The sequence below is a fragment of the Triticum dicoccoides genome, chromosome 4A (genome assembly GCF_002162155.2).
Source record: "Triticum dicoccoides isolate Atlit2015 ecotype Zavitan chromosome 4A, WEW_v2.0, whole genome shotgun sequence".
Taxonomy (NCBI): Eukaryota; Viridiplantae; Streptophyta; class Magnoliopsida; order Poales; family Poaceae; genus Triticum; species Triticum dicoccoides.
Genome location: NC_041386.1, coordinates 91413359 through 91430396, shown reverse-complemented (window position 1 = coordinate 91430396; position 17038 = coordinate 91413359). Strand labels below are relative to the sequence as shown.

At 49.8% G+C, this 17038-nt stretch overlaps 2 protein-coding genes across 4 annotated transcripts in view; one reads left to right on the top strand and one right to left on the bottom strand.

Moving 5' to 3' along the window:
- Nucleotides 1-5762, bottom strand: part of LOC119285170 (polyubiquitin 11-like) — a 111994-nt gene extending 106232 nt beyond the window's left edge. Inside the window, exons 1-2 of one of the 2 annotated variants that reach the window (XM_037564401.1) lie at nucleotides 5654-5762; nucleotides 5373-5574 (exon numbers count right to left, since the gene is read on the bottom strand). In XM_037564401.1, coding sequence (XP_037420298.1) covers nucleotides 5373-5574; nucleotides 5654-5756 — 305 coding nt within the window. In that variant the 5' untranslated portion in view covers nucleotides 5757-5762. The remainder of the gene's footprint in view (nucleotides 1-5372; nucleotides 5575-5653) is intronic. The other variant, XM_037564399.1, reaches the window with a different exon arrangement.
- Nucleotides 5763-14805: 9043 nt separating this feature from the next.
- LOC119288727 (leucoanthocyanidin reductase-like) lies at nucleotides 14806-16516 on the top strand. Of its 2 annotated transcripts, none has more exons than XM_037568286.1 (5): nucleotides 14806-15064; nucleotides 15296-15445; nucleotides 15549-15786; nucleotides 15856-16059; nucleotides 16134-16516. In XM_037568286.1, the coding sequence occupies exons 1-5, from the start codon at nucleotides 14861-14863 to the stop codon at nucleotides 16385-16387; spliced, it is 1050 nt and encodes a 349-aa protein (XP_037424183.1). In that variant the 5' UTR covers nucleotides 14806-14860; the 3' UTR covers nucleotides 16388-16516. The 2 variants fall into 2 exon arrangements, with proteins under 2 accessions (XP_037424183.1, XP_037424182.1); XM_037568285.1 differs by having other exon boundaries at nucleotides 16131-16516.
- Nucleotides 16517-17038: the final 522 nt, after the last annotated feature.

Below are 17038 nucleotides of genomic sequence, written 5' to 3'. Positions count from 1 at the left end.
TCGGACCCAGGCGTTGTTAGGCAGAGCCTCTCTGATAGACATGCCCTTGTCCTTGACATATGAGTATAAAGCTTGCGCGGTGTAGGCGATGGATCTCCCGCCCGGGAGCCAGTTATCAACCCAGAATCGGGCGTCATGACCGCTACCCAGCTTTATCTTGCATGCTGCGTTGAACATCGCAACCACTTCCTTTTCTGCCTTGTCCGGAAAGAAACTCCAAGGTCTTTCCTCCTTGTCCCAATTCTTCCACAGCCACCGACAGCGGAGAGCCAGACCAAAACTCCTCAGGTTCAGAACCCCGAGGCCGCCAAACTCCTTGGGCCTGCATAACATAGCCCAGGGTAGAAGGCAGTGACCCCCGCTGATCTGATGCTCTCCCTTCCACACAAAGCTTCTGCATCTTCGTTCAATTAATTTGATTGCCCAGACTGGAAGTGGAAGGACGGACATATGGTGAATAGGCAGTGCCATGAGGACAGATTGGCACAGAGTCAGTCTTCCGGATATTGCCAGCATCTTTGGTTTCCAGCCCTTCATCTTACTGGAAACCTTGTCCACCAGAGGGAGAATATCATGGCGTTTGAGCCTATAGATCGACAGAGGCAGTCCCAAGTATTTGAAGGGAAACGGCTGGTTGTCGCATTGGAAGTGGTTGGCCACTATCTGGAGTTGTTCCTCATCACAACGGATCCCTGTGATTGAGCTCTTTTGGAAGTTAATGCATAGTCCCGAGGCCTCCCCAAATAGTTTGAGTATGCCGGCCACCACATGTAAGTCTGTACTAGAGGGGGTGAAGAAAAGGATGGCATCATCCGCGAAAATGGAGGTTCTTGGCACGCGTTCATCCCAACCAAATACCAGAGAGCAGCGGATGTTGCTTCGCCCATTCCATTAAAGCATGGAGAGTGTCCATGGCTATGATGAATAGCGCTGGAGATATGGGTTCTCCTTGCCTGACTCCACTGCCCAACATGAATGGCTCGCCCAAGACTCCATTAAGAAGGATAGAGGTCGATGCAGTACGTAACAACCCACAGATCCAAGAGATCCATCTCTCACCGAAACCTCTTCTCCGAAGGACTTCCAGCAAAAATTCCCAAGAAAGGGTATCAAAGCCTTGGAGATGTCGATCTTCATCAGAATAGCCTTGGTTTTCCTCTGGTGCAGTTGTCGAGCCGCACTCCGTACAAACTTAAAGTTCTCATGTATACTTCTGGAGTTCACAAAAGCGCACTATGCCTGGGTAATAATCTTCGGCAACAGGGGGGACAGCCGCAGCGCTAAAACTTTCGCAAATATCTTTGCAGCTCCGTGAATAAGGTTGATCGGTCTGAAGTCTCTGAGATGCAGCGCTCCCTCCTTCTTGGGTAATAGCGTCAGGATGGACTCGTTGAGGATCTCGAACGAGTTGAAACTGCTCGTGTGGAGCTGTTCCGTCACCTCCATGAAGTCCTGGGCAATTATATCCCAACAGGACTGGTAGAACAGCCCGGAGAATCCATCCGGCCCGGGTGCGCGGTCCGACGGCATGCCCAATACCACACGCTTGACCTCCTCGGCTGAAAAAGGAGCCTCCAAAGCTTGTGCCATGTCCGGGTCAATCGCCCCTAGTCGTATCTCATCAAGGTTGATCAGCCTAGGACGCTCTTTGGGTGTGCCCATGAGCTCCATGAAGAAGCCCATTGCAAGCTCCGGCTTGTCTTCCACTGTGGCCGCCGTATGAGTCCCGTCGGTAATACACGGAATCAGGTGTTTTCTCCTCCTACCATTAGCCTTCATGTGGAAGTACTTAGTGTTCGCATCACCCTCTTTCAAGACTCTAATGTGCGTCCTCTGACGCAGCCTCGTTCTTTCCAGCGACGCTCGTGCCAGGCATTTGCCCTTTAGGAAAGCTTTCAATCTCCTCTCGTCCTCTAATAGTGCCCTGACTTCTTGCGCAGAATCTAAAAGCAGAATAACCTCACTCGCTATCTAGAATTGGAGGTTAAAAGAACTCTGATTTCTCTGCCCCCAGCTCCTTAGGGCTTTTGCTGTGCACTGCAATTTGGTTGCAAAAATCTTCATCGGGTTCTAACTGTTGACTGTCTCCTCCCAAGCCTCTCGAACCACCTCCAAAAAACGCGGAATTTTGCACCAGAAGTTTTCGAACCTGAATCTGTGTGCTCGTGGACGTTTCCTGGAGACCGAGAGTAGAAGGGGGCAGTGATCCGAGATGTTCGAGCTTAGGGGTGTCAGGTCGCTGATCGGGAATAGATCTTCCCATTCATTATTAAACAGCAGCCTATCTAGACGTGCCATAATTGTCTGCTCTTGACCATTGCACCAAGTGAAGCATCTGCCTGCCAGAGGCATATCATGCAGACCAAGGCTATTCAAGGTGTGCCTAAACTTGTTTGCAGTCCTCCTATTGATCCTTCGAGTGCTTCTCTCCTCCTCCTTGCTCACCAGATTGAAATCCCCATTGATAATCCAGGGTACTTGAACCTGCTGGCCTAGATGTGCCAGCTCCTCCAGAAACCTGATTTTGTCTTCGACCTCCTGTGGCCCATACATAGAAGAAACTTTCCAGATTTTGTCATCAGCCAGAGATCTAACCATTGCCGAGATTACAAATTCCCCCTTTCTGCACATTGGAAACCTGCAATTGATTGGATTTCCACGCCATCACAACGCCACCCCTCTCCGCTGGCAGATAGTCAAACTCATCAAACCCGGGCCCTAAAGTCTACAAGACCAGGGCCCTCTCCACCATGGCCAATTTAGACTCTTGTAAACATACCAACGAGACATTAAGCTGTTGCAGGGACAGACGGACCGCACTGCGTCTTGCGGGGTTATTGAGCCCCCTTACATTCCAAGATACTATGCCTAACGACATTACAAACCAGAGAAGAGTCTCTTTCTTTGATGTCGCTGCGACTAGACGCCGCAGGACTCCGCCTGCTCGGGAAGTAAGAATGCCCCGAACTGGAGTTGCGCCGGCTCGTTGAACCCATGTCCCTCCGGATCAAGCAGGGCGGCCACCGCCCTAATGTGTTGGGGTGCCAGTGGCTTGTCGAAAAGCCGGAGGTACGCCTCAAGAGCCTCCTGGGTCATCTGCTCCTTGTTCTCGATCAGGCCCATGCGTTGGAGTAGCACCGTCTGGGCACGCTGCTCTGGTCCTTTCTTCATGCCATCATCTTGCTGGCAGAGCCTAGCACTCCTCCTTGGAGTGAAATTGGGAGGCAGATTCTTCTTGCGCCTGGCCGGCATGGATGCCACCGGCCTGAGTCCCAAGACTGATGGCGCGGGTGTGGCCCCGACACCCTTCAGTAGCGTGGTCACCACTGTTTTGGGGCCGAATTCCGTAGCCGCGTCCTCCTCGCTTGGCCGTATTAGCCGGTGCTCCCCCAGCGGGACTACAATCGGGGTGCGAGGCAAATCCTGCCCCGATGGCTCCTCCTCCTCCTGCCTGTGCGGGATGCACAATGATGAGAGTGGCCCTGTCGCCCCCACGACCTCCAGCAGCGCTCTATTGTGTTCCTCTATCACAGGCGCCTGTGCTGCCCCATCCAACACGTCGTCAGCTTGGGTCGATCCATCTGCAGCCTCCCCCTGAGCCTCCTGGCTAAATGACAGCCTCCGCGGTGATGGCGCACATCCCCGTCCACTTGGTGCTAACTCTGGTGTCCGATGCAGTGCTGCTGAGCCCACGGCAATGGATGCCGGGGACCTACCCACTGGCGTCCCCACAAGGGCCACAGATCCAACCGCCGTCGTGGCATTGGAAGAAGGTGAAACAGAGGACAGTGCGGTTGCCGTCGGCCTTGGTGCGCCAAACTCCAGACCGCCGCCCTGGGTAGGAAGGTCGTTGGCCGAACGCCCGCCCCAATCACCCGCAATACCCAACCCGCCCGGACCCGCAAAAGGATGGCCCCCTGACCGCATCATGTTGCCCGCACCAATTCCATCTATCAAGCCCCAGTAGCAGATTCTGGAGTAGTCGTGTCTTCTAGTGAGATCTTCGTCCTCCTCCGGCTCGAAGTCCGGCCTGAATTGCAAGTATGGCACGGTGCGGTCCACCACATCCAGGACATGAATGGTGAGGTGATGCACAAGTGTGATGCACTCCGAGGGCGGCGCCGGCGGCGGTGGGGCAACTGGCCATTCTTGGTCGACCGAGTTTGGCAGACCCGCCGGCTCCGGAACCTCCAGATCGTAAATCTTGGGAATGCCGGACGGGTTCTTCATCCACGCCGTCACCTCCAGCTGCCAGCGGTCGGTCGGCGGCAGGATCTCAACCAGCTGACCTTGAAGGTTGTTGACGAGCTGACTAAGAGTCCCCCATTCCCAAGCACTGGCAGGAAGGTCCTCGATCCCTAACTTGCAGAAGAACTGTAGTTTGCCGCTGGAGGCCTGCGCGCTCCGGTGCCAGCGCTGGAAGGCGATGGGGGCCCCGACGCAGCGGATCTGGCCAGACCGGGTGAAGACCGCGTCACACTCCTCTGATGTGGCGAAGGTGATGAAGAAATCGGCCGGATGCGTGACCTCCACCCGGATCCGGCTCCTCTCGACGCCGCAGCAGCGTTCCAGCTCCCGCACCAGTGCCTCTGGCGAGACCGTGGGCCGCCTGCCCCGGACCGTAGCCAGCAGGGCATGGTTGCCGTAATCCGCCTCCAAAGCGTCCATGCCTGGTGAGCGGGAGATAATGCCCCCGCCCCGCTCCGGCCTCAGATCTGGGTCCCCGTGGGTGAGCAGCTCCCCAGGGAAGCGGCTCCTCGCCAGCGGCAGGTAGTGAGCCATGCTTGCGGAGTGCGGCGGCGAGTGGGGGAGGGGGACCCTGGAGGGCCGCGGCGGCGGGATCTCAGTGGAGGCCGGTGGTGGGCGGGTAGCAGCGGTGGGCGCAGTGGCAGAGCGGTGGGGTAGGTGGAGAGGGCGAGAGGGAGCCGGCTGAGAGAGAGTGCTCTTGTTGGCGAGGGATCTGTTTGTGCTGATGCCTCAGCCGTTTAATTTACTCTACTGCACTTGAATTTTTTGTATGGACGCGATGGTGGCTTTATTAATAAAGCGGGACGAAAGTCTATTTCAATAACTTTTGTGACCCGATGACTGAGACTTATTTTGTCTAAGGCGCATTTAGATATGTCCTAATTATTGCACATTTAAAGTGACTCAAGCAAGCATAAAAAGAAAAAATAAAAAAGAAAAGAAAATATGCGTACGAATCTTGGCCTAAAATTTACAGCACAAGATTTAAACATGCAATACTTATGGCATATCTAGATGTGCTTTAGCAAATTCATATATTTTTTAATATAAAATGACTATGTGTGTCGTATGATGCAGGCAGACCGGGATTATCCACTTTTGAATGAAAGAGAAAAAATACGCACTTGCAGCAGATCATCTTGTTGGCGTTGTACTTTTCCGCGAGGGCTCGCAGGTCGGGGCCGTATTTGTAGAAGCACCAGCCTCCGCCGAGGCGTAGCACGAGGTGGATTGTGGACTCCTTGTGTACACCGTAGTCGGCCAGGGTGCGGCCGTCCGGCAGCTGCTTCCCGGCGTAGACGAGACGCTGCTGGTCCGGCGAGATTCCTGCGAAGATCGACGGTGCGACACGGGGGTAATTAATTAAAAAAAACATGGCGTTGGGCATGGACGACTCACGGTATACCTTCCTTGTCCTGGACCTTGGACTTGACATCATCGACGGTGTGGCTGCTCTCGACCTCCAGGGTGGTGGTCTTCCCCGCCGGCGTCTTGACGAAGATCTGCATCCTTGATTACTCTCCCCTTCGTACGTGCTTTCTTTCCTCCTTGGTCCTTGTTTCTGTTGCGGTCTTATGCTATTTTGCCGGCGGCCACGTTCCGCTCCGTAGCTCGTGCGTCAAGTTTTACATTTTCCCAACGAAAGGAAGCGCGCCATCAAGTTACCGAGGCGCAAACATCCCTGACTTTGTTCTTCAGCTTTTTTGTAAACGACTCTGTCATTTGATGAACTAAATGATACCTCGCACGTTGTTGCGGGAACATTTTACAACATATTTCAATATGATTCATTGTATGAAACATGAACGAAAGAAAGCGCGCCCGTCAAGTTACCGAGGCGCAAACATCCCTGACTTTGTTCTTCAGCTTTTTTTGTAAGGGTCATTTGCATTTCTATCTCTAATTCGAACCACCTACTCAGATTTGTCCCTAATTTCAAAGCATACTCAAATTTGCCCCTCTGCCGTTAGGTGCGCTTATAGAAATGCCCATCCGTGCCGTTTCCGTCCGGTCAAAGCTGTTTGACCGGTATCTGGCCGTTTCTTTGACAATTTTGGCCCTGTCTTCATGTCCCACCTACCGGTAGGACCCACTCCCTTTTTTTGAAAAAACCCTTTCTCTCACCCCATCTCTCTCACACACACTTACATGTGGGTCCTAGCTAGACAAAAAATATTTTTCTTTCTCTCACCTCTCTCTCTCCCTGCCGAACGACGGGCCGACGCCACTCTCTCTCAACTCCGGTGAGAGTGACGAACGGGCGTCGCCTCTACAGCTGGCCTCCCCTGACGTCGCATCCCTCTCGCCCTCGTTCTCTTTCTGCCGCTAGCCTGCTTTCTCTCTCCCGCCCTTGAGCCCTCTCCCGCAAGCATGCTAGACGGCTAGAGAGTGACCTGTCGCCGTCGTCTGTCAAGAACGTGGCCAAGGGCAACACCAAGCCCCGCCAACTCGTCGGGAAGCTCTTACGACATGAACGCATCCTACCAGCCTACTAATTGTTGGAAATATGAGCAATTTATCAAATGATTTTATTAACAGAAATACTAGATAAATCATGAGTAATATAATAGAGATAAAACAAGTCATGCATTCTGACAGAGAGAAGGTAAATAGCTTCTGCATATATGAACCGTAGCCTAGCATATCTATAGCAGACAGTAGAACTAGTTGCATATATGAAGTATAACCTATCATGTGTAGGACAAGGACTAGAATAAGGAACTGCGGCAGAACCTTTAACAGGAAAGACAAGAACACGTACGGGACAGCAGCAGCAGAAGCGCTGGACTTGGGTTCGGTGTCCTCGCCTGCCATGTCGTCGAGGAGGTCGTGGACGTCGGGGAAGAAGTCGTCAGCGACCGGATCGTCCGTGATGAAGCAGCCAGTAGTCGCGCTGAGCGCTCCCCAAAAACCTTATCACCCTTCTCCCGTACAGGACTCAAAAGGTGCGGTTTTGGAGGCCTACTGTCCCGACCTGCGGTGCACGCCGCAAGACGGGATGGGGAAGAACGTAGCAGCAGCGCAGTGCTCAGGAACTTGTGGCGAGAGGAGGACGAGATTCTGGTGTGTCTCTCTGAGAGGAGCGACCTCCCTTTTATAGGCGCAAGAGAAGGAGGCGAGAGGCTGCGCCGGGAGCTGAAGGGAACGCGGGAGATGAAACGAACAGTCAGCAGCCGAAGGGTGCAGCGTATACCCGTAGTGCGTGGAAAAAATTTAGATATCGGCTCGGCTCATTCCCGCAACCCGCGGCGCGGCGCGGTGCGGCGCGGCACGGCGCGTCGTGACGAGGCGTGGCGAGGCGGGCGGCGGAGTAGGAGCGCGCGTGGATATCCCTCTTGTTCTCATGCTCGTACAAGTGGGGAAAGAACCTCCCTTATAAGGAGGTCCAACTCCCACTAAACTAGTAATGTGGGACTAAACTTTAGTAGTATCCCTTGCCTTGCACAAATGGACTAAGTGGGCCTCTAGGATTTATTAGGAATTTCTGAAATAGTTATTGGGCTGCCCAAAACAGACTAAATTCCAGCAATCCCCCACCAGATCCCAGAGACACACAGAAATTTGCCTTTGGTTCCAAAAAACACTATTTTATATACCGATACTGCAGTGGAGACTGTTAAGTTGAACTTCCACCTAGAACTCTATGCTACACTAGTAAGCAACTTGAACAGTGGACTGGGCCTTGAACTGCAAGTTTTCTGCGAATCTAGCTTCACATAAAGCCTTGACCGATACGTGGCTACCGTGGGTCTTCCTCGCGGGTGGAGCTTATGCGTCATACTCCGTGACCTTTCATAAGTTTACTAGAGAGAATCCTACTCTCATAGATTGCGACGTTTGACAATCAGACTCATATAGGTGTGTTCTTCAAAAGATGTTCTGCAGGATAACATCTGTACTTAAATAAGCCACTTAGAACACATTAAGATATACATCAACCTGCCATGCAGATTAAGAGAGTATTGCATTTTCATGGAGTGGTATTGTGAATAGTAAGGATACTCTCCTCTCAGTTGACCAACAGCTTGTCTTCCACATCTAATTCACGGGATCTCCGATCACAAAGAATAGGTTACCACTGTGAACAACTCATATTGTGGGTCTCATACCCATCTCCCTCGATGCATTATCTATCACATTACGTGATAGACCCTTGGTAAAAGGATCTGCCAGATTTTTAGACGTTTGGATATAATCCAACGCAATAATTCCGAACTTTTTCATTTTCCTGACAGACTTTAACCTTCTCTGAACGTGTCTTGATGACTTCATGTTATCCTTTGAACTGCTCACTTTCGTGATCATAGTTTGATTGTCGCAGTTCTTAAGGACACCCGGTACAGGTTTCTCAACAACCAATAAGTCATTCAAGAGCCGGCGAAGCCAATCTGCTTCAACCGTAGCTGTATCTAGTGCTGTGAGTTCTGCTTCCATTGTTGACCTCGTTAAGATGGTCTGCTTGCAAGACTTCCAAGAAACAGCGCCACCTCCATGAGTGAATACATAACCGCTCGTGGCCTTTATCTCATCAACATCTGAGATCCAGTTTGAGTCACTATACCCTTCAAGCACCTTTGGATGCCCAGTGTAGTGAATTCCATAATTTGCAGTGCCTTTCAAATAACGCAAAACTCTTTCTAAAGCTTTCTAATGCACATATCCTGGTTTTGAAACAAACCGACTCAGTTTGCTAACAGCAAAAGAGATGTCAGGTCTTGTAGCACTGGCTAAGTACATAAGCGAGCCAATAATCTGAGAATACTTCAATTGGTCTCTAGCAATTCTTCGATTCTTTCGAAGCAACACACTAGCATCATATGGTGTTGGAGAGGGCTTGCAGTCACTGTAGCCAAAGCGACTCAAGATCTTTTCCACATAGTGAGATTGAAGCAATGTAATCCCACCATCATCGTCTCTCAACAACTTGATATTCAGAATGACATCAGCCACTCCTAAATCCTTCATCTCAAAACAACGAGATAGGAAATCCTTGACCTCCTTAATAACATTCAGATTGGTTCCGAAAATCAGTATGTCATCAACATACAAGCACAGGATAACTCCCTTGCCCCCACCATGGCGATAGTACACACATTTGTCAGCTTCGTTCACAATAAAGCCTGCAGCTGTTAAAGTTCTTTCAAACTTCTCATGCCACTGTTTGGGTGCTTGCTTAAGTCCGTACAAAGACTTCAGCAACTTGCACACTTTCCCTTCCTGACCATCTAGTACAAACCCATCTGGTTGTTTCATATAAATTTCCTCGTCCAACTCTCCATTTAGGAAAGCAGTCTTAACATCCATTTGATGAACGAGAAGACCATGCGAGGTGGCTAGTGAAAGTAGAACTCGAATAGTGGTCAGTCGAGCCACAGGTGAGTAAGTATCAAAAAAGTCTTCACCTTCCTTTTGGGTATAACCCTTAGCCACGAGCCGAGCCTTGTACTTTTCAATAGTACCATCAGGCCTAAGCTTCTTCTTGAATACCCATTTGCATCCTATAGATTTGCACCCATAAGGACGATCAATTATCTCCCAAGTTTCATTTGCCAAGATGGAATCCATCTCGCTACGAACCGCTTCCTTCCAGTAGTTAGCATCTTCAGATGCATAGGCCTCTGAAATAGAACTGGGAGTGTCATCTATGAGGTACACAAGAAAATCATCACCAAAGGACTTTGCAGTCCTCTGTCTCTTGCTCCTAATGGGAACTTCATTGTTCTCCTCCACTGGACTTTCAAAGTGTTCCATCGAAATTGTAGGTTCGGTAGTTGTAACTGGTTCCTGATTCGATGAACTAGGCATCTCGTGATTAGATGAGGTAGCCATATCCTTCATGGGAAAGATATCTTCAAAGGAAGTCGCATCATTTGACTCCATGATCGTACCGACATGCATGTCAGGTACCTCAGATTTTACAACCAAGAATCTATAGCCAATGCTATGAAAAGCATATCCCAGGAAAACACAATCCACAGTCTTTGGTCCAAGCTTCCGCTTCTTTGAAATTGGATTATTGACTTTCGCCAAAGAACCCCATGTTCGCAGATAAGAGAGTTTTAACCTTTTCTTCTCCCATTCCTCGAATGGAGTTATCTCTTTGTTCTTTGTGGGGACTCGGTTCAGGACTTGACATGTTGTCAATATCGCCTCCCCCCATCATGCCTTGGAGAGACCCGATGTGTCTAACATGGCATTAACCAAATCAGTTAGAGTACGGTTCTTTCTTTCGGCCACCCCATTTGACTGAGGTGAGTAGGGAGACGTCCTCTCATGGATTATACCATGTTCCGCACAAAAAGCATCAAACTCATTGGAAAAATACTCTCCACCACGGTCGGACCTAAGCCTCTTGATTTTCTGATCAAGTTGGTTTTCCACTTCAGCTTTATAGATCTTGAAAAAGTTCAAAGCCTCATCCTTAGATTTCAGAAGATACACACGGCAGTATCTAGTGGAGTCATCAATTAACGTCATGAAATATTTCTTTCCACCTTTTGTCAATAGACCATTCATTTCACATAGATCTGAATGTATGAGCTCTAGTGGTGCAAGATTTCTTATTTCCGCAGTCGTGTGAGACTTACGAGGTTTCTTAGCTTGCACACACACTTGACACTTAGATCCCTTGACGGTGGTGAAACTAGGGATTAAGTTCAACTTCGGTAGTCGCGACATGCAACCAAAGTTAACATGACAAAGACATGAATGCCACACATTAGATTCACTATTGTTGCAAATATGATTAACAACTTTATTGCAAACGTTTGATAAGGATAAACGAAACAAGCATCCTGACTCATAGCCTTTACCAACAAAGGTTCCATACTTGGATATTACAAATTTATTCGACTCAAAGACAAGCTTGTAGCCATCTCTACACAGAAGAGATCCGCTAACAAGATTTTTATTGACGGAGGGACATAATGCACGTTCTTCAGCCGCACGATCTTCCCCGAAGTAAACTTCAGATCGACCGTGCCAACACCACGAACAGAAGCACTTGAACTGTTGCCCATCAGCACGGTTGAAGTCTCTGCGGTCTGATAAGACGAAAACATGGAAATATCACCGCATACATGCACATTAGCACCCATGTCAATCAACCAGTCAGGAGAATGACATACTGAAAGAATAGTGGGAAATATACCATACCCAGCATCCTTCATGTCAGTGTCTCCAATGACAACATTAGCGGTCTTGCAGCCTTTTCCAGGATGATGCTTGTCATAGCGATTAGAGCAACTAGGAGCCCAATGATCAGGATCCCCACACACATGACAAGCACCTTTCTTCTTGTCATTCTTCTTCTTGAAGTTCGTGTGTTGCACAACCTTGTTCTTCCCATCAAACTTGCCCTTGTTCTTGAACTTGTGGGGCTGGAAGTTCTGCTTCTGTACCACATTGGCACTAGATCCTCCCTGAATACCTCGAGCACGTGTGTCCTTTGCTCTTGCCTTTTCTTCCACATCAAGAGTGCCAATGAGATCCGGGATGGAAAACTCCTGCCTCTTATGCTTCAGCAAGGTAGCAAAGTTCCTCCATGAAGGAGGAAGCTTAGTGATGATACCTCCGGCAACAAACTTGTCCGGTAGCATACAACTGAAGTGCTCAAGTTCTCTAGCAAATGACTGTATCTCATGAGCTTGCTCAACCACGGAGCGCTCTTCAGTCATCCTGTAATCATAGAATTGCTCCATGATGTACAGCTCAGTGCCAGCATCCGAGACCCCAAACTTGGCCTCGAGTGCATCCGACATATCTTTTCCATTATCAATTGACGCATAAGCATCAACTATGTTCTCACCAAGAACACTCAAGAGAGCAGCCTTAAACAGAGTATCCATTTCTGAAAAGCTTGTGCCTGTTGAGCATCAAGCTCTCCTTCAGGTTTGCCGAGAGTGGCATCATAGCAACTCATGGTTTGAAACCATAAGACTGCTCTCACGCGCCACCTCTTATAGTGGATACCCTCAAACATAGGAGGTCTCATGGAAGCAGCAAAACCACTTGGGGTAAATTGCCTATAATAAGGTTTTTGGATTGTTGGAAATATGAGCAATTTACCAAATGATTTTATTAACAAAAATACTAGATAAAGCATGAGTAATATAATAGAGATAAAACAAGTCATGCGTTCTGACAGAGAGAAGGTAAATAGCTTCTGCATATATGAACCGTAGCCTAGCATATCTATAGCAGACAGTAGAACTAGTTGCATATATGAAGTAGAACCTATCATGTGTAGGACAAGGACTAGAATAAGGAATTGCGGCAGAACCTTTAACAGGAAAGACAAGAACACGTACGGGACAGCAGCAGCAGAAGCGCTGGACTTGGGGTCGGTGTCCTCGCCTGCCATGTCGTCGAGGAGGTCGGGGAAGAAGTCGTCGGCGACCGGATCGTCCATGATGAAGCAGCCAGTAGTCGCGCTGAGCGCTCCCCAAAAACCTTATCACCCTTCTCCCGTACAGGACTCAAAAGATGCGGTTTCGGAGGCCTACTATCCCGACCTGCGGTGCACGCCGCAAGACGGGATGGGGAAGAATGTAGCAACAGCGTAGTGCTCAGGAACTTGTGGCGAGAGGAGGAAGAGATTCTGGTGCGTCTCTCTGAGAGGAGCGACCTTAGATATCGGCTCGGCTCATTCCCGCAACCCGCGGCGCGTCGTGACGAGGCGTGGCGTGGCGAGGCTGGCGGCGGAGGAGGAGCGCGTGTGGATATCCCTCTTGGTCTCATGCTCGTACAAGTGGGGAAAGAACCTCCCTTATAAGGAGGTCCAACTCCCACTAAATTAGCAATGTGGGACTAAACTTTAGTAGTATCCCTTGCCTTGCACAAATGGGCTAAGTGGGCCTCTAGGATTTATTAGGAATTTCTGAAATAGTTATTGGGCTGCCCAAAATAGACTAAATTCCAGCACTAATTCGACCAGAGACATCAAGGATTGAGCGCTACAACGCATCTTCCCGCCTCCAGTCTCGGACGCTCTAGCCTTCTCTTAGCCTGAGCGGCGTAGCCATCGTGATCCTAGTGATGGAAGATCCCCCACACAGCCTTTTTCCCTCTCCCTCCCGCTCGCATGGAAGCTCCCCCACTTGCGCCGCCCAGAGCCGCCATGGGAATGGTCGCCGCCATTTTTTCCGGCGACCATATGGTCCGGCGACAATATCCCCACACGCGGTAGATCGAGGGCTATCGCCTGGTCCTCTCGGTCGGCCTCCTTGCGGCCTCCCTATGTGCCTCCGGCGCGGGAATTGGTCGTCGTCGGCGACCGTCGGCCCAAGCCACGGCTTTTAATTGAGGCAGCCTAATCCATTGTTAATTAAAAAAATATTTGAGAAAATACTGATAAGCCAATGACATGTGGGCCTAATATCTAGTTTGACTAGTCCTTTTCTATTTTTCATTTTAGTTTTTCTAGCTAGGACCCACGTGATAGGGCTTTTACCAAAAAAATTGGAGTGGGTCCCATCCATAAGAGACACATGGAGACAGGGGCAAGATTGTCAAAGAAACGGCCAGATACCGGTCAACCCACTTTGACCGGACGGAAACGGCACGGAAAGACATTTCTATAAGTGCACTTAACGGCAGAGGGATAAATTTGAGCACACTTCAAAATTAAGGGCAAATATGAGTAGTGGGTTCCAGTTAGGGACACAGATGTAAAAGACCCTTTTTGTAAACGACACTATCATTTGATGAACTAGATGATACCCCGCACGTTGTTGCGGGAACATTTTACAACATATTTCAATGTGATTCATTGTATGAAACATGAATATTTGAAGTAATAATATAAAAGGCTAAAACTAAAAATGATATAACTTATTATGTTTGATTACTATATAGTTGTTAAATATATTTCAAATATATATACCATAATAGAATGAAAATTCTCATGTATGTTTGCATATTGAGATGAGTTTTTTTCCGTGCATGTTATGATGAAGTGGCATGCTTGCATGTTGAGATACTATGGTAGTGAGGGTGGATCTTTTCTCATGCATGTTGTGAGATGATGTGGCATGCTTGCATGTTAGGAGAAATAGTTAATGGGGGCTAGCTATTTAGATATAGAAGATAAAGTTATTATGCTAAAAAAACGAGGCGCAAAAATGGTAACTACCGCCACGTCTCTCGGCGGGGCAAACGCCATCAGCATTTGTCGTGGGGCTTGACTAAGGAAGAAACCTACGGCCCTTACCAGCCGGTCTGTGTAGAAGAATCAGGCCCAGCCAACAAGAAGAGATCATACTACCCGTTTGACACGAACGGAGAGACAGTTGTGCAGAAATTTTGCACGATACAGAAGCATCTGATTCCTACAGAGGGTCCCTGACCCTTTACCACTCACATATGAATCTGGTCCCTTGCTATTGGATCTGGCAAAACTAGGATTCAGCAGCACCTAACGTGTGAGTTTGGGCTGCCATGTGTTTACCTACTCTTCTTCTGTAACCAGACCTGCCCGACAGGTGACAAGTAGGGTACAAAGACAACCTCTATATAAGATCCAACTCTGCCGGTCAGCGTCTGCCAGCCGGTTGCTAGAACCGCCACCATCTGGTCATCAGCTTCTAGCAAGCTAGGCACAGCGACGGAAGCGATGGCGCCTTGTGAGGAAGAGGAAGTGCCTCGTCCCGGCCCGGCACTCATCGTGGGCGCCACCGGCTACATCGGTCGCTTCGTGGCGGAGGCCTGCCTCGACAGCGGGCGCAGGACCTTCATCCTCGTCCGCCCCGGCAACGCCTGCCCCGCGCGCGCGGCCTCCGTCGACGCGCTCCAGCGCAAAGGCGCCTTGGTCGTCGAGGTATTATATATCATGCAGACACCCAGTGGCGGAGTTAGATGCAGATTACGCCTAGGGCTGTGCTATATTGAGTGATAAACTTCTATGATTTTCTATGCTTTGCATGAAGAAATTATAAAAAAAATTGTTTCTAGGCCTGGGGCTATAGCCCTAACTGCTCCAGGCGTGTCTCCGCCACTGTATGTAGTACAGATGTTCACGTAGTTAGGTATGCGCCCTCTGAAATGCCAGGGCCGCGTCGACGGGAAAGACGGCGGGAGGTCCGTGGAGACGGCGCTCCGCGCGCACGGCGTCGAGGTGGTGATCTCGGTGATGGGCGGCGCCAACATCCTCGACCAGCTCGGCCTCATCAAAGCCATCCAAGCCGCCGGCACCGTCAAGGTACGCGCCAGCACTTGCAAGTTTGTGTTACACTGCACTGTGACGTGCACGTACACACCCGTATGCATGCATGATGGACTTGTATGCGCGGTGCGCACAACAGAGGTTTCTGCCGTCGGAGTTCGGGCACGACGTGGACAGGGCGCGCCCGGTGGGGGCCGGGCTGGGGTTCTACGAGGAGAAGCGGCGCGTCCGGCGGGCGGCGGAGGCGGCCGGCGTGCCCTACACCTACATCTGCTGCAACTCCATCGCCGGCTGGCCCTACTTCGACAACATGCACCCGTCCGAGGTGCGCCCGCCGCTCGACCGCTTCCAGATCTACGGCGATGGCACCGTCAGAGGTATACCCATGCCCTACCTCTCTCTTTGTTCCTTCACCGTGACTCAGCGATTCTGTCCGCACTGCACAGCGTTCTTCGTGGCTGGAACTGACATTGGCAAGTTCACGGTCAAGGCCGCGTACGACGCCCGGAGCGTCAACAAGGTCGTCCACTTCCGCCCCGCCTGCAATCTCCTCAGCACCAACGAGATGGCCTGCCTCTGGGAGAGCAAGATCGGCCGCACACTGCCGCGCGTCACGCTTAGCAAGGAGGACTTGCTCGCCATGGCTGCGGGTACCTACTCATGCAGCCTGAGATTCAACGTGATTTTGGCTTGAAAATCTGATTCATCTTATGCATTGCAGAAGACATCATCCCGGAGAGCATAGTCGCTTCGCTCACGCACGACATCTTTATAAACGGCTGCCAGACCAACTTCGGCATCGACGGGTCGAGAGACGTTGAAGTATCAAGCCTTTACCCTGACATTCCATTCAGGACAATTGACGAATGCTTCGACGACTACGCTCATGGCCTCCACCTGGAAGAAGAAGCTGAAGAGAGCAAGAAAAGTAACGCGCCGATGGTGGAAAGATTGGCAGTTTATCCTACGTGTGCTTAGACCAGATCGAGAAGAGTGCAACCCGGCAACGTTTGTCTCGCTTTGTTTTTCTAGTTTGAGGCATGTTTGGATTATCGTTTTCCTTATAAATATACCCGTAAAAAATATACGCCCCCGCCTATTCCTCAACAACCTCAGATGGCACCAATTCTGCTTTTTGCGTCTCACCTCGCGCCCTTTTCACTGCTTATAAAAGACAGACTTTGTTTCCCGCATGTTATACACCTAGATCGCAAAGGGCTGGCTGTGAACCCCGTGACAGGCACTCGATGGGAGACGTTGACCTTGGATCTGAAGTTGGTCATCTTCAATAAGGCTCCACATCTCCTTCAGGCTTTTCGTGCATCATCTTCCCACCTTCAATCAGTCTTCCCATCTTCAATCAGGTTCCATGGCTTCACCATCCTACACAGCAGTACGAATTTGTATTTGTAAATATTTTCATGGTATTGTTGATTGAATTAATCTATTTGGTAGTGAACCCTATTTTGCATAAAACCTCTGATAATTTCATATGGGCAATTCCTAGGACATAGTAGATCCAACAACCTGGTAATCTGTTAATCTAAATGATAACACGTATTGTTGAAGGAAAAATTAGAGGCAACTCTGATTAGGGAGTATCGTAAATATGAACATGTGGCACATAAG